This window comes from Oreochromis aureus, linkage group 15, assembly GCF_013358895.1.
Source record: "Oreochromis aureus strain Israel breed Guangdong linkage group 15, ZZ_aureus, whole genome shotgun sequence".
Taxonomy (NCBI): domain Eukaryota; kingdom Metazoa; phylum Chordata; class Actinopteri; order Cichliformes; family Cichlidae; genus Oreochromis; species Oreochromis aureus.
Window position 1 is genome coordinate 38,918,632 of NC_052956.1, and position 24,471 is coordinate 38,943,102.

Sequence of the window (24,471 nt, forward strand, 5' to 3'; positions counted from 1 at the left end):
TACTGATGTATTGTGACTTTTCTATGCTTTTTCATGGGGAATATGTTAAGCTAATGATTTAATAGGTTTTTCATTTTCATCTAATTTTTCTGGTTGGCTAAGTGATAAAGTAGCAAACAGCTGCACCTCTTAGCTGCTCCCCAAAAACACTCTTCTGTGTGACTTTCATGTGCGCAATGTTCTGCAGATGTTTTCGGTTATTTTTTCCAGAGCTTTGCACAAAATCCAGTGGTGTTTGACATTCAAGAGATAGATTTCTGAATGAATCACTTTTAAAACTTTAAATGGGTGTTGGGACTTAAAAGGATTGCATTCGAAAACTTCTTGGGTTTTATTGAAACATGCTTTGAGAATACAGTAAGGAATTATGTTTTTTCAAATTACCGGCCCCTTAATGTAGACTAACTTTCATCCCATTCAGCTCAGTGGGCACACATGAAAGAGTGATGGTACAATTACAGAGAATATTCATCGTCTTTGTACTTTCCACCTATCACTACTTTTACAGCAATACAGTTAAGCAGATATTAACACATTATAAAGACTTCCAGAAGATGACTTCTGTGAGAACGCACGTCTGTCCACTCAAAGCCCGACCATCAGTGAAATAGCAAACAGTACCTGAATCTAGTAGCAAACACAACGTCAGAGGCATGGAGTCGCTTTGCTCATCTATGCTGACAGCTTATATCTTTATAGGTTTTTGCAGCACAACAATACAGATGGCAGGTAACGCTGTTGTCGGGCTTTGGAGAGTATATTAACACTGAATATTATTCAGTGTCCACAATGTTAACAGGTGTGTGTATACAGTCAGTGAATATATTAGCATGCTGTCAGGGAGTGACACCAAGGCTCTTCTACCCACCATGGAGCTGTAGTATATCTGCATATTTACAATACTGATTAAGACACATTAAGAGAACTGGAAAGAGTGAAATCGTTCAGAATCTGCTGATGCTATAATGCTTTCTGTGGAAGATGCTGTAATATTTCTGCATGTTTGGGTCATTGCAATTTTCAAATGACAGAGTAGAACTGTTTTATGCTCAATTTAAACTGCTAGATTTCATTGCTGTACAGCAAAAGTTTTGTATAGCAATATACATTCACACATTCACTAAACACATGTGCAATCTGACTCGACAGCTGCGGCATGATGTCTGCTTTTATGATGCTAATAGATTGTCAGAAAGGTGTTAATGATATTGTTTACTGTCAAGGTCATAATGGATAGTTCTTATATTTTGCCCCTCTAAGCAAATGGACAAACTTTTAGGAAGACTAACCAACATTTCACTTGAAATAAACATAATTATCACCTTTGTGTTCATGTCAACAAAATCTGAAAATGTGTGGCATAGCTGTTGTGCAAGACTGGACAAAAATATGTTTGGTGGATTTTTATGGTGTGAACAAGAAGTTCTGAGAATAGGACCAAGAAATTCATTCCGATTTACACTTCTGATTTTCTGTCCAAGCTCATCTTTTTGGGCATGTCCAGATAGCGTCTAATGTGGCTTTATTTAAATGATTATGTGGAAGTCCTGTCCTCGTGCACTTGATGAGACTGACGTGTCTGAAGGAGAGCATTCAGTGGAAATGACTTGAACTGTTGTGCATCAAAAAGCAGGACTTCTATAGAGAGAAAAAATAGCAGCTGCACTGAAAATGATTCAATGCAGCTGCACTGATGACCATGAATGTGAGACTGACCAATTGTAAATCAGGTAAGGTTTGTGATTTCTTTTTGGACCTTTTTAAAAAGAACTTTTTGATCACACCTTGTATATTCATATTGTAATATCAAGCAATCACGCCCAAAACCTCAACATATTCATTTTCACTTTCATTTTGGTATCCAGATTTTTCAGTTTTGTACTAGTTACATTTTTATCATTTAACGCATTATAAAGGATGCCTTTGAAAAGACAACAATGCGTTGAGTTTTCAAAAAACATCCACAAAGTGTATACACACATCAGGAAATTAATAAAATAGGAAAATTCACAGAAGTACAAGTGTAATATTGATATAGGACAGCGATTTGGGGGAAAAAGTGCATTTGAGCAATTGGTTTCCTCGGAAATGTGGAAAACCTACTGGGCTCTGTATGTAACAGGAAAGGCTAACATCATATTCAGCTGAGCACGGAAGGAGGACTCCAAGCGATGATGTATTTATGTAAAAAATACTTTACATGTTAGTGTATTTATGTCAGTAAGAGTCTGTCAACAGTCTGCCACAGTTTGAACCTTTTTATGTAGAAGTCCAACCAAGTGATCATTCAAAAGTTTGCATAATATTGGTCTTTTAAATCGATTGTGTCCAAGAGACTGATGATATACGTGCTGAAATTTCTAATTTCTACTAGGCAATGATTATTCTACAAATACAAAAAAAAGGAGTACAAAAATGCACGTTCTCTTCATGTGAGATTTTCCTTAGAAGTGCAATAACTGACAGTTATTGGTGGTTTGTTCAGGTCGGACTTGCCTCAATGCATACATCCAACTTTGTATGAATGGTAGAAGGAAGCCATAATCAATTGCTCAGAGAAAAATTTGATTCCAGTGAATGGTTTAAATAAGGGTCAATACCCGAGGTATAGGGACCAGCACACTCCTCATCTGTCCATCTGAGTGCTGAGTCATCTGTATCAACCAATAATCCACCAAATACACCATGACTCACTTTTTTTCCCCTGACTTCTCAATTATTGTCCCTACTTGGTTCTGGCTGTCTTGTAGACAGCATGTCATGGGGCTGGGGATGTAATTAAATGGAGTGACTCGTGCAGCCTTGCTGGGGGATCCCTGTCGGAAAGTCACAGCTCCGCCCATGTGGCTATCTGCTGTTCCAGTGGAGACGGTGCTCCTCAGAGAGCCTTCTGAATCTCCTTCCTGTAGGTTACTCCCAGAGGTGGCACTAATCTTTCTGAGGAGGGCCAGTCTTGCTACTTCCTCAGAGATAACTGGAGCTGTTTCGACTGTAGGTGAGGTACTTGAGTTGGTCTTGTTATTTGATAAATCTTCTGTCTGGACGGTTGCATCACTTGTCTTGCGGGATGCAAGTAGAATGGTTGGCAGTTTTCCTGGAAGAGCTGGTGGCTTTGGCTTTTCTCCATCAGGAGAAGGCACCAGAGGTAATGCATTTGCTGGCAGAGTACTCTTCAAGATTTGAGGTACATCTTCATCCCTGATCCTCCTCCAGGTAACTCCATCTTTTAGTCGAGATCCGGACCTGTGCCCTTTCTTCTTGGTATCATCCTCACTCTTCGCTCTCCCACTTGAATCAGATGAAGAGGAGCGGAGGGAAGAACGACTGGTTACTCGGCTCAGTATGTTTATGCTTGGTGATGAGGCATGACGTTTAAAGGTGTCCTTGTCTTGCTGCTGCCTGAGTCCAGAAACTCTTCCAGGTCCATTTCGCTGAGCCACCCTGCAGGGACTTTCAGAGCTTGTTCTCCTAGCTGGGCGTCTTGAAGATAGGTCCCTTTCACTGGATGTTGCTCTTGATAGAGTTGTTGTCTGCTTCTGAAGGCCAGTGTTTGGCCTGTGGATTTGTTGTTTTTGATCTGGATCTTTTACTTGCACCCTTCTTGGGGGTTGCACAGCAGCCTTAAGTTCCTGACATCGGGATGAGCACAAGAAGACAGCTGAAGCTCCAGGAACTGCTCTGCGAGGTGATCCATTCTGAGATCCTGCTGCATTGCGAGCAGAGCTGTCACGTCTCAACATGGTCTTTGATTCCTTAATGAAAGTTAGCTGTCTCAAGAATCCATTGCGATCAGACTCACTGCCACTTGAATGGACAGAAGTCATCCTAACGAGATCAAACCGATTGGCTGGTACCACCCTTTTCCCATTGACCTGGTTTGTTTGTCTACCAGTTGTTTGGTTTGTTACCAGTGGGGACAATGGTCTGGGTTGCCTGACAGAATTTTGCATGAAAGGAATTCGGACAGGAGACTTCTGAGTTTTAGGTGGTGGGGATTTCTCATTTTGATTCACAACAGGAGAGCGTCCTTTTCTTTCAGGAGGACTAGTAGCTGGTGGGCTACTAGCTGGTGTAGCATTCTTTTTCTGGATGGATTTATTAGTCTGAGCTGGAGAAGTTATCTTCTTCTGTGACTGTTTGGATGGTGTTGAGCTCTGTGATGATCCAGAAGATGAACTTTTTGGTATTCTTGGAGGTGGGGTAGAGCTCCTCTTTGGCAAAGACAGTTCCATATCCTGGGGGTGGCCTAGCCGGTGAAGGCTCTTTGATCTGTGCTGCGCTAGGTTTGGATTCTTTGGAGCATCTGTTTTGGTTGGTACTTTTCTGGGAGGTGGTCTTTGTGATGGAGCCATCTCTTTTTTCGGTGTATAAATGACTGTCCTGCCTCTGAAAACCACTGGTAAGTTTGGAACTGGCTTGCGCTGTGCAAAGTCTAAAGGTTTATTTGCCTTTTTGTCCTTAGCAAACTTTCTTTCTTTGGGTGTAAAGCTGGATGTTGACATGAATGATAAGACTGACTCAGTTTCTTCAGAGGACGGGTCTTGAGACTTTGAAGCTTGTAGTCCAGTGACCACACAGTTAGCACCTTCTTGTATGGCTCTCCATTCAACACTATTGAGGTCTGACTCTTTATCCCATGCCATGTCATCACTATCTATTTCCTCATCCATGTCCCACCCACCAGAAACCTTGTGTTTTTGTTTCTGAGTATTTTCTGCTTTCTTTTTCCTGGCAGCCAACTTCCTTCTCTGTTTGGGCATGGCAGATGTTATGCACTTTTGAAGGAGATCGTCCTCTGAATCCATGCTGACAGAACTTGGCGAGCTTTGCTCTTCATATTGGCAGTGAATGTTCACTGGCTTTGTTTGCTGTACTATGTTCACTGCTTTATTTTGTCTGTTCTTGTACCATATTTGTTGGGCTTTTGATTTATGATCATCATATTCAGCATCACTCAGTGAACTGAGAGAGGAGCTGAGTGAGTAACAAGCCATTGATTCATCTTTTATCAGATTCTGTTTTATCCTGTGAAACCCTCTGGACTTTGCTTGGGAATTATCTGACCGGCCAATATTTGTCATGCTTCGGGAAAGATTGCTTTTGCATGGTTCTCTGATATGTTTTCGATTTATGACTTCATTGTCATTGTCATAGAAGCTGTTGCTGTCCTCTGAAGAGTGTGTTGTTTGTCGGTACATTGTATTTCCTTTTTGTGAACCTATATTGATGTTACTTTCTGTGTTTTGCTTAATGACAGGCAGTTCCAGTTTTCTGATGGGGCCTTGATCTTGTCTCCTTCTTTGCTGATTAGGAGACTGTTCACGATTTTTTTGGTTTGCCACTCTATCAGCTACCTCTTTGCTCTGCATCAGCACCTTCTGAGTGGGAACGACATGTCTGGTTGTTCTGCTTATTTGTATCTCAGGTGAGTAGTTCATCCGGTTGGGTTTGTGGAAATGTGAGAATATTCTCAAGTCTTCAATCCTCTTTGCCTCATCGTTCTGTTTGTTCATACCTTTAGCTGTGCAGTCTTTAGCCCCCCTCTCCCTCACTGGATATTGCAGTGTTTCATCACTCAAAGATGTCGTGCTTGAGAAGTTGACAGGTGTTCCTTCTGCTGAATCAGTAAAAGATGAATCATCAAATTTTAAGTCTTTTTGAGGGATGACAATTCTTCTCCCGGGACACATTTGGGTTTTGCCATTTGGGAGCATCATGTAAACTGGAAGATGAATTGGTTTTCGGGCCTGGGAATTCAGAATATGAGGAGGGATCGTGGTCATCAGGCAAGGTTTTACTTTTCTCAACTTTGATGGCATTGCTGAGTTGATGCATTCCTTTAAGATTTCTATGTCATCATCTGAATTGCCCTCACTGTATCGCTCCCCATTGTCAGGTCCTTGCTCATCCTCCTCAGGGTTGTCGTTTTGCTGGAGCAGGGGAGTTAATTTAAGCTCTACATCTTTCTGTATGTAGTGCTCGTGTAGAGGTAGAGCACTTAAACTGGACGCACAAGAGAAGTTCTCAGTGGGTTTTTCCACAGTAAAGTAGATCATTGTGTCCAAATCAGGAGGAAGGTTAAACCTCTCCTTAGAGTCTGCAATCTCCATGAACTTCCGCAGACTGCTTTCCCATTGCCCTGCTATTCCCGTCACCTGTGTTTCTGGCCCATTGGGCTCAACACAACATGGAGTTTTGCTTCGACTGGGAGGCATGGTTTGCCCTGGGCTATCAGGAAGATCACTAGGGCTTATTGTTCCATCAATCATTTCACTGCATGGATCACTCTGAATTGAGCTGGCAATGGAAGGAGACTCAAAGCTACCCAGTGAACTGACCGAGCTACAGCGACTCATTACCAGGGGTGTCTCATGGATGTAGTTCTCAGATGAACTAGAGGGTGATCTGTCTTCAATTATGGCAGGGGAAGCTCCTCTTAGGAACACTTTTTCCCTTTTGGCTGGACAGGGGATCTCAATGGGATTTGTCTCTTTGCTTGGGAAGGTTTTTGAATCAGTCATTAGCAGTTGACTGTCACTCAGATCCTCCAAGGTTTCATCCTCTTCGACTCTCTTCACCATTTCTCCATCTTCCACTTCAATTATTTCTAATGATGAGTCACTTTCCAGTTCATTTTCACTTTGCCCATCCAGAGCTCCATCACCTGAGGAGAGGGAGGACAGCGAGCTACAGCGAGAGAAGCAGATTGGGGTATTTTCCACAGAATATTTCTGGACTGTCTCCATCGTTCCAATGGTTGGGCTTCTGGTTGAAGTTATTGGAGAAAATTTCGCAATACTCCCTCCTGTCATCACAGTAGGTACCCATGCTTGCCGCCTCATTGCTTGGGCAGCCTGGACATTGATAGCAGTCTTTGCTACACCAAATTTGGCTACACTCTGAATGAGAGGGACCTGTTGATAAGTAGGAGACAGTTTAATTGAAGTCATGCTGACATCAGAGGACACTTTAGTGGATGCACTAACTGGTGTTTGTACAGGTGGATCTTGGTTCTTTTCTGTGTTTGCATTGCTGAGCTCTAGAACTTTTCCATTTTTGTTTTCAGCAGAATCTCTCTCTGGAATTTCTTGCTGGTTACTCTCAATCAGGGCAGCAGGTCCTACATTAATATACTCTTGATGAGCCACCTTCAGGTCGAGTTGATTGGGTCGTTGCTGTTGCATCATTAGAGCTTTTGGTGCAGGGCGCATCTGGTCTTTGCTTCCGCAGTATCCATCACTGGTGCTGCCGCTGTTCAGACTATCTGTTGATACACTAGTATGGGCAGTTTTGAGGCGCAAGAGGGCATGGGCTCTGCTGAGCCGCTCCCTGTGGGCTAAACTGCTTGTATCAGAGAGACGGCAGGGGGAACATGACTTTGCCCGGGCTTCATTGAGTTCATCCAGTCCATAAGGCCAGTCTGCCAGGTGGTCCTCAGAGCTTAGGCTTAAACTGTCCTCAGATGATGTGTGCATGGTGATGTCCTCCACTAACCTGTCAATCTTGGCAACTGTGTTGGTGATCTTTTTTGCTAGCTTCTCTGCAGCAGCAGAGACCACATCATCAGGAGGAGCATGTTTCTTCTCGACAATCTGAGGCGGGTCTACATCTCTCTCAGGCTCACTATCCCTCTTGCGTAGCTGGTTTTGCAGGAGGTTAGAGTTGGTGAGAAACATGGACAGCATGGAGAAACTCCCAGTGTCCAGGCTACTTGAGATGTTTGGAGCCTCATCATCATCAAAACAACCGGAATCAGATGCGTAATCCTTTGCCAAACTCTCGATGTAACGCAGTGGCTTGTTGAGGGTCAGGTGTTTGGGGCTCTGTTTTTCAAGAGTATCAAAGGTCTCTGCGAGATGTTTGGCATCCAACTCTGCCTCCAGAGCTTTCTGCTTCCTCATGTAGAGTGAGGGCATGCAAGACCCGGGGGATACAACTGCAGTGTCCTTATATTTAAGCGGTCGATTGGTTAGGAGGTTCCTTAAAGCTGCAGCGCTGCCCATGGCTATCATCTTGTGCTTGGAGTGGATAAGATTGCGCAGCATGCTAACTGCCCCGAGGTCCCACAGCAGCTCCTGGTCTTTTGGGCTTCTGGCCGAAAGGTTCCAAAGAGTCCCGCAGGCATTGCTAACTATAGTCAGACTGTGGGAGCGCAGGTGCTGCAGCAGAGTCTGGAGGCAGTTGTGGTCCCTGAGGATTTGCCTGCAAAGAAAGAAAGAAAGGATGGAGAAGGCACTTTAATAACTTTGCTATATACAACTGAAAAATCCCTCTTTTGTAGTTGTAGGTTTTTATGTTTAGTTCAGATTGTGTTATTTTATACTATTGTATGGTTTCTGGTCATATATCTGGTGAACATCATATTGCATCTCCTTTCTACAACATCAACGTAATGTAATGCAACAATGTCTGAATAAAATCTGATCATCTGAGTCTCATGAGCACACCTATAGTCTTCTCGTGTGGCAACCAGACTCGACACATTTCGAAGGATTCCTCCGCCGCTCTCGATGATGGCAAGTGAGTTGGTTTGACAGCGATACGTCAGTGTGCTGACCAGGAAGCCCAAAGCACCATCCACCGAACAGATTGCTACCTTGTTGTCGATACTGTGAGCTGACAGGTTCCACAGAGCACTCAGAAGACTCTTCAACGTTGACTCCTGCAGAACACAAAAACAGGTTTCTTAGGTATGAGCAAAGAAAAAAAGGTAAAAAAAAACAAAAGAAAAAAGCTTAAAGTGATGAAGATAAACTTTAAATGTTGTAATAAATTCTGTTTCAGTCCGTTCCTCCAGATTATTCTCTCTGATCTTCCAAAATAAAAGCATCTCAGAACTCGACAATGATTGCTCCTCCTTCTCTGGGGGGATATTTGTTTTCATTACCTTGGTGGCCTGTAGCGAGCAGGTCATCAGTGCAGACACACAGCCGATGTCTCGGAGGACTTTCTTACTGCTGATGTCAGCCCTCCAGGACAAGTTCCTCAGGATACTGGAGACCACCTGATGGAGCTCCTCACTGTCGGAGGCCAGCTGGGCCACTAAAGCCTGCAGACAGCTCTTCTTCGAACACAGAGTGGCCTGCAGGAGTAAAATGAATGTATTACTGTAGTGGATCATTAAAAAGGGCTGAGCCAGATCTAAATGATGCTACTGTCAAAGTAAAGTAAGTAAAAATAATCAGAGAAAATAATAAATTAAAAAGAAAATTTAAGATTTATTTATTTATTGTGTTGACAGCAAAACTATCTGTCCGTATCAGACTTCTGTTGGGGCTTTTAGATTAAAGTGATCATTCTGAAAAAGGCAGATTAAAGGAGTGCAGTGAGTGGGGTGCTGCTATTGTTGCACTGCCTTTGCTGTCAGTTAACCTCCTCACAGTGCCTTTCTGTACCTTGTTGACGACATCCCCGAAGGTGAGATTGGTCAAAGCCATCCCTGCATAGCGACGCAAAGCCATGTTGATGGGGTCGTTCTGCATGCCGTACATTTCCTGGTCCAGGTGGATCAGATCTGCCACCACCTGCAGACCGCCTGAAAGAAATAAAAACAAACTCATGTGAAAATATCAAAACACATACTACAAATCAAAGCTCTGTTGTAGTAAAGATAAACCAAAGTATTTTTAAACTTGATACTTTACTGGAGTCATTCCCAAACTTTGGCCCAATTTCAAATCTTAAATTCTTCCAAAACTCCTTCTAACCTTTAGTTTATCTAAAGTTTACCTTTTATTACTTTTGCCACGCGACAGCCACTGCTCTGCTGTGACTCCCACCAATGATGAGACATAAAACAGAATTTATATTCCATGGCTTTAATAAATATGTTTGCTATTTAAAATATAAATATTTTGTGGTAATTGCAAAATAAATTCCAAAATTGAATAATAAAAAACTATTTATAATTTTAAGTAGCCTCTCATGGCACTCCTGCAGGTACATGTTCTGCTGGAGGTTTCTTCCTGTTAAAAGGGAGTTTTTCCTTCCCACTGTTGCCAAAGTGCTTGCTTATAGGGGGTCATATGTTGGGTTTCCCTCTGTATGTATTATTGTAGGGTCTTGAGGTGACTGTTATTGTGATTTGGCACTGTTTAATAAATAAAATTGAATTGAATTGAAATAGCTGGAAAACACATTAAAAATAAAACAGATCAAATATCAAATCTATGCATTACAGAAAACAACTGATACTTTCACTGTATAAGCGCAATTAAGCACAAAAACAAAAGCACCAAAGAAACTGCAAACTGGTCCTTTGGTGTCAAACAAACCTAATTCGTTCATGGCTCGTCGAAACTCCTCTTCGAAGGAGAGCTTCATGATGGCGCACATGGCCTGACAAATTTGAGGGTCCACGGGTTCAGGGATATCTGTGGAGAAAAACAAGATGTTTAACCTCATCTGCATAAGTTTACGTTATTTTGAACCTGTCGATTTGGTTTCATCAGATTTAAACAGAACTTGGATCACTGGTGGTTTTGTTTCTTATGGTTTAAGGAAAGAAATCTCTAGATTTTTGATCTCCACTCTAGGATACAACTAACCTCAAAGAATATACCTCTGACATGTAAGTTTGTTTATCTTTAACTGTACAAAAGATGGATGTAGGTGTTGTGATGTCACCCACCGGTTAGTGAATCCTGTTATGTTTTTTTGGTTGCTCGGGTTCTGATCGTAAGTTTTTTTTTAAAAAACCTGGCTCACCTGTGGTTCTGGTTCCCCCTGGCGAAGGTGTCCCGGCGTGGCTCTCGATCCAGTCCCAGCCACTGTCGCAGTAGGTCCGGATCTGCTCCAGCATGTGCAGGACCCTCATCTCCCGGCGGGCTTGGCCCTCATCCTGCTGTGAGTAAATGATGTTGTGGAGGGCAGCGCTTGCTCTGGACTTGGCCTCACGGCTGCAGCCTGTTGTGGTACCACCCGTTGCTGTCTCACCAGGACCGCTGCCTCCGTCCGGGCCTTCATGCAGAATCTGGACCAGAAGGGGGACGCAGCCAGACTTTCTCATGGCGATGCAGCTGTCCTGAGAGCTGGAGAGAGCCAGTAGAGTCCGGGACATCTCCTCCTTATCTCTGTTAGCCAGCATGGAGAGCAACCAGAAGACCATCTCCACCTGGGGAGGAAACATCAGTAACGATCTTATCCACTTCCACCAGCCATAGTTACAAACTATACAATGACAGGGTATGTTTTTGTAAGTTTCACTCTATAAGTAAAATGTTGTAGACATTTAATTGAGTTTTTCTAAAACTTCAATTTCTTTTCATCGAAGGATACTGAACATTCTAAGGTGTGTTGTTACCTTGCTACCACCGTCTGCAGCTTCTGTTCCTGCTGCTGTCGCTGATGATGAGCTGCTATTCTCTGGTTCTCCAGCAGGGGGCTTCTCAGCACCAGACAGCTGCACACAGAAAAACAGAAGAAGAAAAATGCATAAGAATGGTATCTTTGGCCTACTTCTAGTCTGATCTCCACCTTTTGCATTTACAGCTATACTTTTCTATTTTTTAAATTAATTTCTTTTATCATTATTTAGATAAAATAAATTATATTTTCAGTTCAGTTTTATTTTTATTATTAACATTATGGGTGATGTTTACCTCAAACAAACCTGTTGCCCCAAACCTGTTCAGAACAGGTACTATGATAAACATAGTGGAGGCAGGTGATAAATCTGCAGGTGATAATTTCGCATTTTTATTCATGTACAGTAAATATTGTTATACATTTAATTTTAATTTAAGTTATTTATAATAATCATCTTGGTGTGGACACATTGATCGTTGTTTCATATGAAGAAATATTTTCTCCGAAATGTTACAAATGTGTTTGGTATGATCCACAAGTGAACACAAAGATTCACAAGTGCATGTTTCAATTCACACAAAAATACAAAGCAATATGAACACATGTAAAACTATTTTACAAACGCATATATCCAAACCTGAATAAATACTGATCATTTAGCACAATTTATGAATTCATCTTCACAAGTCAGATAATTTTCTCTTTCAAAATGTTTTCTGTGCATACAAATGTCTAAAAGGGTAAAATCTCTCTTGCTCACTTACAGAACCTTAACAATGTGTGCACGAATCGCCTGATATGCACAAATCGCATCACATAATAATGGATTGCATTTATATAGTGCCCCACAAATGAAAGCTGTGGTCGTGTCCTTCTGTAAAACTGAGACATTTGGGCTTTATCTGTTTTCCTGCATTTTTTTTTAAATAAAGCGGGTGTGTCTTCTAAATAAATAGAGCAACTCATCACCCTTCTACTTGAAAAAATTAATTTACCAATTACAGGCACTACACAGTAGGCTGTAAATGTTAATATATGGTTTAAATAAGCTGCTGACACATGCTGACGTGTTCAGGATTAGCCATTGGGCTAACATGAATGTTATAATAAGGGAAACCTTTTCGGTAAGACCCTGCTATTCAAACCTTGTGTTTATGAAGAGCAGCCAAGCTGTATGACATGGAGGTTGGCCTTAAAGGAGGAGGAGCTAAAACAGCTGGTTTCAGACAGAGAATGAACTGAAGGGCTGCAGTAAGCTCAATGGAGCTAAATAAGGATTATTTTGAACCTTGAATCATGCAAAGCTACTCTAGTAGATTCCGAGAATTAAAAGATCTGTAAGACAGAAATGAGCAGAATAGGTTGAATATCGGCCGATGTATCAATGTCAAGCTCTACCATTAATGCTCTACTAACGAATTAAATATTCTACACATCTGCAGAATTTATATTTACGTTTCTTAGGGAAATTTTAGGAAAGACTAGACAGAGGACATGGGGATGATGTAGGATCTTTGATGTCTTTGCTGTGAAATGTTCATTTAAGAGCCCGTATCACAATCTTCTTGCACCCATTTGTTCTACTATCTTTGTGAGGACCTTTATTTCCTAAGAGCTTCCCCTAAACCAGAGCATGAACCACAAAACCAGGTCTGACCCTTCACACCTGAGTTCGCTGAAGGTGTGTCCAGCAGTGAAAACCAGACCCCGTGTCCTCACAAGGTCTAAAACTCACATTGGTCCTCACACAGATAGACATCCGCTGACAAACACACAGCTTCATTTGGATTCACAGACTGAAACCTTCAGAGACTCCCATCAAAGACCCCCCCCCCCGCCTTCATCCCATCACCATGGTAACGCCTAGGGGTGTGATGTGTGAGCCAAAGACTGTCTACAGACAAAGAGGTGTGTGTGTGTGTGTTAATCTCTATTTTCCTCCTGAATATTTTTCCGTCCTCCAGTTGGACAGACCGAATCTTTGGCTCGGATCCAAACATCCTCCAACACGAGCAGCTGCAACGTGACGAGAAAATGGCCGACAGCATGCGGCAGAGGATAAAACATGATCACTTTCATTCACTATGAGGGAGGATGACCACCTCTAGCGAGACTAAAACACATAAATCTAACACTGAAACACTATTTCGAAACCTTTCAGCATTAAAGAACACGGTGCTCTGCCTTAGACCTGCCATCCAGGTGCTGCACAATCATCTCACTGAGATAGTCAGAGACTGTGAGATAGGCTGCTGCCACCATCAGGTCACGCTGAGCTTTTGGCACAAGAATATTATTAAAGACGCACACTTCTCAGAACATTTTTATTGACTCCTCTTTCTGTAATCTTTTTATCATCTGTTTTTATTCCCTGTAAAGTTATAAATCCTTTTAAAAAGACATTAATGTTTCAAATTTGTGAGCAGCACAAACTAAATTCCTGCTGTCTCTACCGTTGTTATGGAGACAGATGTCTTTAAACCTGGATACATAAAACCAGGACAGATCCTGAACCCCAAAGCAGGAGGAGAAGGGCTGGTGCTGTTGTAATTTGGGTGAATTGACCCTTTTAATGAGGTGATATTTGTTAGTACTGTCTGGCATCCACGTATCCATAACTGTGGTCTCATTATTCTCAGAGGGAGGCAGAGCAGAGAAATGAAGCACGATTCGCTCTCTTTATCTCAGACACACTTGCTCAGTGCCAACCCTGCAGCCTGGCAACAGCCAATCGTAACGCAGCTCTGAGCTGCATAAAAAAACAGGTTTCTCTGCACAGCAACGAGTTGAAGCTGAAGAGCAGGAGAGCGGAGCTGCTTAAAATCTGTTCAGCGCCACAAATGAAAGGTTTTCACCTAATTAACACACAACTGGCAGATCACTTATAAACTGATGGGTCTACAGAGTTTTTCAAATAAGTTAAGGTTTGCTGCAATCATCCTTGTTTATGCTGCTGAATTTCTTTACTCTTATATAATTTTTTATACATTTTTCTAGTGTCAGAAAAAAGTAAAATCAAATCAAAAGGTCCCGAGTTTGTTGTTATAAAGAACCATTAAACTAACAAGTACATTTGAGATAGATAGATAGATGTAAGCAGTATCTGCTGGGCTGAAAAATAGGTTAAAATCACCAGCGTGAGCTTGCAGAACTCAGCAGGCAGGACATAGGATCAACTTTTTGAGTCACTCATTTGGCAGAAGGCTGAGTCCATCTGGACCGATACCTCCCAGCACAAAAACAGTTTCTTTCCATCTGCAGTTAGAAAGAACTTATAATTAACTTGTTACATTTATATGCACTTATTTTTAATAATTTTGCACACTGGACACACACTGAGGTCTAGGCAGTGCCTCCAATTAGCTGATGCCAGTCCTAGTGGACAGCTAGCATCTACAGCTGCTCGTGTCAGCATCCAGGTGCGAATAAGAGGCAACACCTCGAATCAAGTTTAAGCCTTAGTCCCATTTAAACAGGTGACTTATTTTTAAAAAAACACTACCTGTGTTACAGTTGCTAAGATGGAAAGTTTAGCTGTAGAGACCAAAACTGGCTGTAAATGTGTTTATTTCTGCTGTAAAGTTGGTCATTCTAAAATGGGTGTTTTTGGGGACTGACTTCCTTTTCAAAGCAGCCATAAGTCGCCATTAGAGGAACTGCAGCCCTCGACACTTAATCTGTGGCTTCTTTTTCCAGGTCTGGAGGCTAATGCTCGTAAAAATGAGCTATCCCATTTTTTAAAAAAAGTATTGAAAAACAATGTGCAAAATGCTTAGCATCATAAATATAAGATGCCAGGATTTTGTTTTATTGAGAAAAATATAACTGAGAGTGACACAAACTGCTACATCTCACTTCACATCTGACTGAATACTAACACTTGACTGATAAACTTTTTTTTTCTATCATTTTTGTTTCGGTTTAGCTGTAAAGCTGCACTGACTGACCTTTATCAGAAATGAGTTTAAAGTACCTTTGAGACACAAACAGTTTTTGCTCTGTTGTTAAACTGAATATCTTATTTCTGTGATTTTCTTATGGAGTATTTTGTTCCACATCAAAGACTGAAAGTCCCGAGTCTGGGAAGAAACATTGTCATTGCTTTTTGTGTTGCACCCAGTGGGCTGCTGTCAAACATTTGTTGTGCATAAGGATGCTGACCAGTTGTGTAGGTAAAATAATAATAATGTTTTAAATTTCAGGCCATGTTACTGGACTGGGCTGCCGTGTATATTGATGGTCAGTGGTAGTCCAACATGTAGTTTCTGCTTCAGGGCGACAGACCATGTGACTACAGCCATGCAACTGGACTTGACTTCATATTTCGTCACAGCAGAAGCAGCCAAAGTGGAAGCACTCCCCACAGCCAACCAATCGTCTGCTCTGCAGTAAGGTGAAAACATGGAGACAAACTGGTTGAACCAGAAACCAGTTCAGAAACGCAAGAAAATCAGAGGGAGAGACAGATTTACAGCAGAGAGAGAGAGAGTGTGTGTCTGTGTGTGTGTGTGTATGAGGCCTTGGTGTTTTATTTTTAAATCTTTTCGTGGTTTGCAAATGAAAAAAGAAGAAACGTGAAGCAGATGTGAGTATTTCAATGAGACGCTGTTAAGAGTAGATTATTGGATTAACTCCTAACAAGCCTAAACTTGACCCGAGAGGTTTACCGGCTATGTATGAACACACTTTCTGTTACCAGCTGTGAAATCTGGATTCAGAAAATCATATGATTCAAGTATTTCTTTAAAAGGACTGAATCAGCTGTTTAGACAGGAAATGGTCGTATTTTTAAATGTAGCAGAATGAATATTAATATCTATCATTCAGAGCTCAGGAGAAAGCACATTTACTCTTTTTCTTTCCAGAAGAAACATTTTAGTTCCTGAAACCTTTTTAGAGAACATGTATTTTGTTATTTGTCATTGTTTAGCTAGAATTGGGTTAGAGAGGAAGTAGTCTGAGCAAACTACCCCAGGTTCCCCTTTCACCAGACCAGAAGGGATTTAGAATCCTTACTTTGACCTGGAAAATCTCCCTTTGGAGGCATCCAGATGGTATCCTGGTCAGACACTTGAACATCCCAGCTGTCTCCTTAAAATGCAAAGCCAGAGCAACATAGATGCCACTATGGAAGCTATATTACGAGGTGGTGCTGGTGCATGTATATTTACATGTACTTTCTTATTGTTAGTCGCATTGCATGTTATTGTATACCTAAATGTCCAGGGGACAGTCAGCTTATGTCTTGGATAATGTGTGAAAGTGTGTTTGAACTATAAGAAGCTGTCCTGATTTGGGTGTTCAGCATTTGGCTAGAATAGACCCCAGAGATTCAGAGGTCACAAAAAAACATCTTTTGTGGCTTTCATTACGATTACACTTTTATTAGCAGTGCTACAGTCAGAAATAAAATGTATAATTTCCACACATATCTGATTGTACAGGTGATCCCCGCAGCCTAAATACCAATATCTGAAAGATTGCTGTGAAGACGGAATAACACGTCACAAGGATTAAAGAGTTTCGCAGAACAACAAAATGAGCCACAGTGAAAAAGCTTCAGAGCAAAAGGATGAGACAGAGACTGAAATACACGAAGACGACAAACTTCACCCAGAGGACAGTAACGGTAAGGATGATCAGGTGAAAGATTTACTCAAGACGAGTCAGACGGAGAAAAGGTCGGTCAGCCCGCTCACGCTTTTCAAAGAGGACTTGAGCCAGTTCAAAGAAGGACTGTTGAAAGTGTTCAAGGACAAAGACACAAATCCTAAAACAACACAGCCACCAGAAAAGCCGATCAGCACTCTGACTCTGCTCAAAGAGGACTTGAATCATTTGAAAGAAGACATCTCCAGCGTCTTCAGAATCGGCCTTTCAAAGGAGCATGAAGACAAAGATGGTGCTGCAAAGGTAGACTCCTCCAATGCTGTCAAGATAAAAGCCACTGAAGCTGAAAGAAGTGACGAGTCCCTCCTGAATCTGTTCAAGAGAGGTAATCTTTCAAAGATTACCCAAAAACCAAAGGATAGTCAGGAGGTTAGGAAGACACTCTCAGTAAAGGCAGAGGAACAAACGGATAATGGAGTTACGAACAAAAACCCAGTTAGCACTGAGGAAACTAATAACAATACGACGGAGAGGCTGACCGACTCAGACGACAGCAAGCTGGATGCAAATGTTTCCCAGGAGGCAACTGAGAGGAGGAAGGCTTCCTGTGAAACACAACACATCCAGGAGGTGATGCATGCATCAGAGAAAGGTGCGCCCTGCTTTATCATGAAAAAACCCAAACACATGTTTACAGTCAAACTCTACCACAACTTCTGTTTTTTATTTATTTGTCATATTCTCTGAGTGTTTGTGTGTATGATGAAAATTGAAGGTAAATTAATTTTTTTTTTGCTTCATTCACCTTCAAATGAATCAAATCTGATGAAGTTGTTTAAACAATTAGATAAATCATTTGATTATTTTTCTATTTGAAACTCGTCTTGCGTATTCCTGTTTTTTCTTCAGTTAATCAGTTAAGTGAGAACGGGAAGGGGGGACATGACTCGTCAGCGGCGCCAGGAGAGGAAGAGGAAGAGGAAGAAGATAGACCTTCAGAAACAGCTCAGTGTCTTTTGATGTCTAGGCTCACTTTGATCACTGTGGGAAACTCCGACAAAGCAGACCTCAAGTGAGCCAAACCATTTCAAACATCTCCAAATAGAAGTAATTACAAAGCTGATGAGATGCTACATGTGATTGTTTTATGCTGTGACTGTTTCTGGTCTTTTAGGGAGTTGCCAGGAGGACACCTGTGGGCACTGAAAAACTGTAAGCAAATAGATTTTTACCTCTGCTTCTTCAATCCCCCGGTGTCTTTAAAGGCGACTTTAAAACCCTTAATTTTTCTACAAAATTTCCTGCTAATGTTCTCCCTGAAAAATAGTTCCAGTCTAGCTGTGAAACGTTGGGATATTTGACAGGGTGGTATTGCAGCCTAAAAAACACTTTTTAAAATAAATTAGAAGACTGTTAAATGTGATTAGGCATTCTGAGAATGGCTGTTCATGAGGTGTTCATGTCTCAAGCTCAGTCCCGGGCTAATCAGCTTCTCCCATTTCATCTTCAGTTGCCTACTACCTGACCCTTGACCCCAACACTGCCAACTCTGAGATCCTTCTAACTGACAGTAACAGGAAGGCAACTCGCGTCTGGTCAGACCGTCAATACTCAGAGCATCCGGAGCGGTTTGAGTACTGCCCTCAGGTGCTGTGCAGGGAGGGACTGCTCGACAAGGTGTACTGGGAGGTGGAGTGGAGTGGTGGTGCTGACATCGGTGTCACCTACAACAACATCTCTAGAGATGGAGACACGGTGAACTGCCTGCTGGGACACAATGAGCGTTCCTGGACTCTGGAGTGCACAGAGGGAAGCTACACTCCATGTCACAACAGAAAGAGGTTAAAGTCGCTCTCACCCGAGAACTTCACCCACAGAATTGGTATCTATCTAAACTGGCCTGCTGGCGCTCTATCCTTCTACTGCGTCTCTCAGGACATGATGGTCCACCTCCACACTTTCAGCTGCACCTTTACTGAGCCGCTGTACCCGGGGTTCTGGGTGTGGGCATACAACGGCTCAGTGTCTCTCTGTCATGTGGAGTTAGAGTGGGAACATGCACTAAAGTGACAACAGGATGACCCCATGATACCCAAATTAGACTTTTTTCATGGCTGAGAGCATCATGTGGAGTTATTCATCAGTGTTATTCATTGTTGGAGCAATGCAGTCTCCCTCCATGCTGTAGGAGAACTTCTGAGGGCAAATTTTCAGGGGAGGGGGATGATGGGGCGGGGCTTCAGAGGTAGATTGTGGGCGGGGTTTCAGGAGTCGGACAATGCAGTGAGAGCAGAGATGCAAAAACTATACCCACAGCTTTGCAAATAACACGTTATGTAATGAAACATCAAACTACATTGATATAAACACGACCTCCTTATTCTGTCTGAATTTATGCTGATATCTTTTCAAAAATCACGACATTAGATCACAGCAATCATGAATACTAACCTTTCCTCCTTTTTTCTAGCAACAGATTTTTACATATTTCTGCTGTTGGTCACCCACAAGAAAAAAATCCACCAGCATCAGACACCAGGAGCCTTAGCCAATCACAGCTCTTATAGCCGCCATGTGACATCTCTGCATCCAATTAAAGCGTCTACAGAATTCATCACTAACACATTTAATGCATAAATAACCTGTAGATTCACACCCTGCTGTGTGTGCGTTAGAGTGTACAGTATATCTGACCTGTAGCTGGCTCTCCTGACTCCCTCGGGCCTCCTGCAGCTCTTTCTCCAGCTGCTCTAGACGAGCAACACGCTTCTGCAACACACACACAGACACACACATTTCAGATGCATCCAGATGTTTTTTTCACCAGCAGTTGTCGCTGACACATCTCATTGGCAGAAATCTCTAGTCGCTGTAGTTTATAATCTAATTATTCTAATTTTGTTCACCCACGACTAACCCTCTGTGTGGATTAGGGTTCTCACAATAATTCACTTCATTTGTATTACTGTGATATCCAGGGTTAAAAAAGAAAATAACAACAATGCTGTATGTATCACATGTCTCATCAAGAGTCACATTTGATGTGGGGTTTCTGATTGATTTGCCTACTATAATACACCTGTTCACAGCAGCTGTTTAAATTCATGGGGGCTTTAACTTTGCTTCATTACACATGTGAACTCTTTGAGTGTGGTGTGGATGCTAACACAGGTGGTTAAAGCAGCTGACTGCCTACTAGGCCTCACATCCAGTTGCTGGCAGCTACTGAAGTTGACCTCTTTGCCGTATTCATACTGCTGATGACCAGAGATGGGCAGTAACGCGTTACAAGTAACGCGTTACTGTAATCTGATTACTTTTTTCAAGTAACGAGTAATGTAAGGGATTACTATTGCAAAAACGGTAATTAGATTACCGTTACTTTCACGTAGGAACGCTGCGTTACTGCGTTACTAAAACCGTGATTTTTTGCGAGAATGTCTCATGACAGTGACGTAAGCGAGTGCGACGTTCGTGACAACAGCTGTGTGCAGATCGTAATATATCAAGTGCGAGAGAGTATGAGCATGCAGCGTTCAAAGCGTGGAAGTACTGACCTTATTTTGAGTTTGATTCCATAAAAGTAACAAAAACATTAGTGTCCATTGTGCGTGGAAGAAAACTTCTTTTACAGCGAAAAAAACCCTAAACTTCCAAGCAAGCACCGAGTGCGCCACGACTGTAATGGGAAATTCACAGAGAAACTCGCGGATTCTTCCACTGACCGCTGCGGCACACCTGCACCAGGGTAAACCTCCGCCTAACCCAGTCCTGCTTTACAGGTGAAAATAGAGCAACAGGACCGCTAGTCTTTGATTTTATTTATTTTCTGCTGTGTTTTACTTTCATCTATTTGAAAGAGTGAGTGTAAACACAAAAAAATATTTTATTTTATGTGCTGGAATGTGCAGAAAATAGGTTTAAATGTTAAACAAATTTCTTCCAGTCAGAGAATGTTGCATATAATTAAGTTTTTGCTTGATGCATAATGTTAAAAGATTTAAAGTTTAAAGTTTTAAAAAGAGACTTTTCCATTTGATTACATTTTGTATGATGGATTATGCAGAAAAAGTAGAATTGGGCTGAAAGATCTATCGCTTTATCACCTATTCAGGTTGTAAATCGTGTTTTTAAAAAGTAACTAAGTAACCAAGTAATTGATTACTTTTGAAAATAAGTAATCAGTAAAGTAACGGGATTACTTTTTTGGGGAAGTAATCAGTAATTAGTAACTGATTACTTTTTTCAAGTAACTTGACCAACACTGCTGATGACACATTTTTAGTGCAGTTATCTGACAGATAATCTGGCATACTGTGAGGTTAATTATAGTAAATATACAGATGTGTGAGAAATTCTGGTGGTTACTTAGGACTGACTGGCAGGTGTGTGTTTGTGTGATGAACCTACACGTTTGGGCCAAACTCAGATAGCACTAGCTGGTAACTTATTACTGATAAAATAGTTTATCCAAATCTGGCCTACAGCAGTGGCCAAACTTCAAAAACTGACTTCATAAAACTATGGAAATGTCAATGTCCAATGTTTGGCTTCTTTCAGTTGTTATTTAGGAAACTGAATTGACCAAACTCACCTGCGTCCTGTGAACCACCTCATCACTGGTGCCGAAGCGTTCCTCCATCACAGACCGGATCTTCTGAGCATCTAACTCCAGCTTCTGCCGGATCATGTCTATCTGTAGTGAAAACTGTAGCAGCAGAAACACACCGAGGTCAGGGGTCAAAGGTTTCTCTGATTACTGGACAAAATAACAAGTCCATATATGAGTAAAAACACTCAAAGTTTGCATTTCTGTGGTTATATCCTTTATTTTCTCAACAAAGCTCTCACCGTGTCGATGCGTGGCAGCTGGGCCAGTTTCTGTGACAGCTCCTCAAGCTGGCTGAAGAACCAGCAGCGCTCCCTCTCTTCTCGGTCAATTTCCCCCAGCAGGAGGTCCCTGTAGATAGTTGTAACCGTTATTATTATATTGCCATTCGTTTGGTGGCTACATCAGATGAAAACCTCTTCATCCTAACTACCACTGAACAAGTTACATTAGCCTGCAGGTCTAATTTCCTTTTAGAAACAACGTTTTTTTTTGACATTTCACAATTAAACACTACTTATATTGTGTTACTATACATTTCACTATTTTAAATCCTTAAAAATAGGTGATTAATCAGCTCTCTAAAGACACAATAGTTGTTACAGTGTTGCTCTTAGTTTTTTAAGGATTTATACCAAAAGCTAACCCTCCTCAAACATGCAGTTAATCTCTGAAGCTTATCTCCAGTTTGAAGGCCTATGCAGGAGGAACTAAGCTAGAAAACAATCAACAATTTGTTTTATCCACTAAATGTGTATCTAAAATGTGTTGTTCTGTTTTATATGGATTTTTTTTACTCTGTTTGGTATTTTAAAGTAGAGAAAAAGTTCAAAACGGAAAACTATAAAATGGTCTCTTTGCAGTTAATTCGCCTCAGTTTCTTCCCCTGATGACACACATCGTGTCATCTGTAAAGTCTACTCAAATGAAGGCTCTGGGTCCATGAACTTGACTGTATCAGTCCCATGTGACCTCCCACCCTGAGGTGCCTCCGTTAATATTTATGTAAATCAGCTTACCTCTCCTTACACAGCTCGTCCAGGTGATGGTCAATCACTCGTCCGTCTGCTCCAGTGATCATAGCTATTTTGGGCGGGGCTCCATCCAGGAAGTGATGCGGCAGGATGACAGCGGCAGTCTTCCCGGCAGACACTGTGCTTTGACAGGATGCCGATCGGTGAGGACTCCTGCCTCTGCTTACTGCGGCCATCGAGGAGGAGGAGGAGCACGAGGACGGGGCCAGAGCTAGGTGATCATCTAGTTCTGCACCTCCGCCAACACCTGGCCCCGCCCCTCCTAGGCTGCCTGTCAGCAGCCTCAGGTTATGAGGTTGATGTTTGAGTTCGTAGTAATTGGTGAGGTCCATGTGGAGTTCTGAGGGAGGAGGAGGAGGTGAAGGAGGGTCAAGAGCCATCAGATCAACAACTCAGGCTCTACTTTTAAATCTGGTTTATTTAAAATTGGAATTTCTGCCTATGATGTAACACCAGCCCCGGGATATTCAGCATTTTATTTTAGAATTACAGTCACTATCTTTTATTCGTCAATAATACTCTTCAGCATATTTATATTCACATCTTTTGCAATATTTCTGCATAAAATTATTTTGTTAAAGAACTATGGGAATTTTTTGTGTGGTTTTGTTGACATCTGGTCATTTCTATGCAGGTGATAGGCTTGTCTTCATTTTACCTATTGTGATCTAAAATTATATTTAAGGAAAGAAAACAACAAACGTCTCCACTTTTTTCAGAGTTTAACAGCAAATCTCTGTTTTTTCTTTAATCTGTTTTCTTTGCATGTTTTGGTGTTTAAATGCTAAATTTGTGTGACTCATCTCCTAAAATGTGTAAACAAAAATATTCTGTCATTAGCAAAAGTCTATTTTTTATTTAAATGCTCTATCATAAAATCTGTCATCAGTCTAACCCCGGCTGGCTTTCACTGGTTACCAGTACCATAAATAATACTAAAACTCTATTTTTTAACTGGACCACCACTTTTAAGTTTGTATGGTTACGTTTGAAGTAAAGTTCCCTAAATTCAGCATTAATGCAGCTAAACTGTTAGTTTTATGTTCATGAATTAGACTGATTTAATTTCAGTTGTCTAGCTGAGTTGACAGACAGCTGAAGTCTATAAACACATCTGTCAGCTGGAAATTAGCAAATTCCTGTCCAGACAAAGTAATTGACAATAACTGGCTATTTAACTGAATGAGGCCTGGCTTGCTGGAGCCAATCAGATTAGCTGAATGAGTCAATCTCCTTTCTCTGTAAGTGATGATTAGTCTCACTGGAGGCTCTGAGCTCTCAGCTTCACACACCAGTAGAGTCAGGTAGGTTCAACCGGGACAGAAATTAAAAAGAAAATTACAACAATTAAGGGGGAAATTTAGTCTCCAGATGTACAGTGACTAAACAGACAGTTATCACCTTCTCTTACTGGGATTTTAAAGCAAATTATTGTCAACATAAACCATTTTTTCTAAATCCAGAAAAAAGAGACGAGGTTTCTCCAGCAAATCTGAACCTGGTTCTCATCTAACTCATAACATTGTTGAATATGAGGGGAACTTTCTGGGGGTGATCATCCCAAGTTCCTTAAATGGTTCCTAGAAAATGGTCCGCAGGCAGAAACATTCCTCAAATTACAAAAAAAAAAAAAAAAAGTCAAGCCAGATTTCGACCTTTAAGTTGGTGTAGCACGTCGCTCCTTCCAGACGATGCCAGGGTTCCCGCCTCCTGCTCCAGCTTACTCTGCAGTTGTTTCAGCACCTCCTAAGAAGAAAAGAAAACAACATAAATGTATCCAGGTGAACCTCCACAAATATACATTTCCAGGTCAAAAGGTCACTTCCTTGTCAGGGCCTATTTCTAACTCCCTGAATTCTCTAGTATTTCTTGATTTCTAGTCTTTAGGTTGTGTTTATGTGCCTTCCCTGT

The 24,471-nt window shown here is 41.5% G+C and overlaps 2 protein-coding genes across 2 annotated transcripts in view; one reads left to right on the forward strand and one right to left on the reverse strand.

Annotated features, from left to right (window-relative positions):
* Positions 1-307: 307 nt before the first annotated feature.
* The window catches only part of apc2 (APC regulator of WNT signaling pathway 2), a 40,255-nt gene continuing 16,091 nt past the window's right edge, over positions 308-24,471 (reverse strand). Inside the window, exons 3-14 of the mRNA XM_031756189.2 lie at positions 24,216-24,306; positions 22,546-22,900; positions 21,769-21,877; positions 21,512-21,625; positions 19,612-19,686; positions 11,303-11,401; positions 10,708-11,113; positions 10,275-10,373; positions 9,396-9,535; positions 8,888-9,082; positions 8,448-8,662; positions 308-8,202 (exon numbers count right to left, since the gene is read on the reverse strand). Coding sequence (XP_031612049.1) covers positions 2,691-8,202; positions 8,448-8,662; positions 8,888-9,082; positions 9,396-9,535; positions 10,275-10,373; positions 10,708-11,113; positions 11,303-11,401; positions 19,612-19,686; positions 21,512-21,625; positions 21,769-21,877; positions 22,546-22,900; positions 24,216-24,306 — 7,410 coding nt within the window. The 3' untranslated portion in view covers positions 308-2,690. The remainder of the gene's footprint in view (positions 8,203-8,447; positions 8,663-8,887; positions 9,083-9,395; positions 9,536-10,274; positions 10,374-10,707; positions 11,114-11,302; positions 11,402-19,611; positions 19,687-21,511; positions 21,626-21,768; positions 21,878-22,545; positions 22,901-24,215; positions 24,307-24,471) is intronic.
* LOC116333097 (E3 ubiquitin-protein ligase TRIM21-like) lies at positions 15,702-19,432 on the forward strand. Its single transcript, XM_031756245.2, has 5 exons — positions 15,702-15,892; positions 16,752-17,569; positions 17,827-17,989; positions 18,092-18,129; positions 18,428-19,432. Exons 2-5 carry the CDS (start codon positions 16,846-16,848, stop codon positions 18,985-18,987), a joined length of 1,485 nt encoding a protein of 494 aa, XP_031612105.1. The 5' UTR covers positions 15,702-15,892; positions 16,752-16,845; the 3' UTR covers positions 18,988-19,432.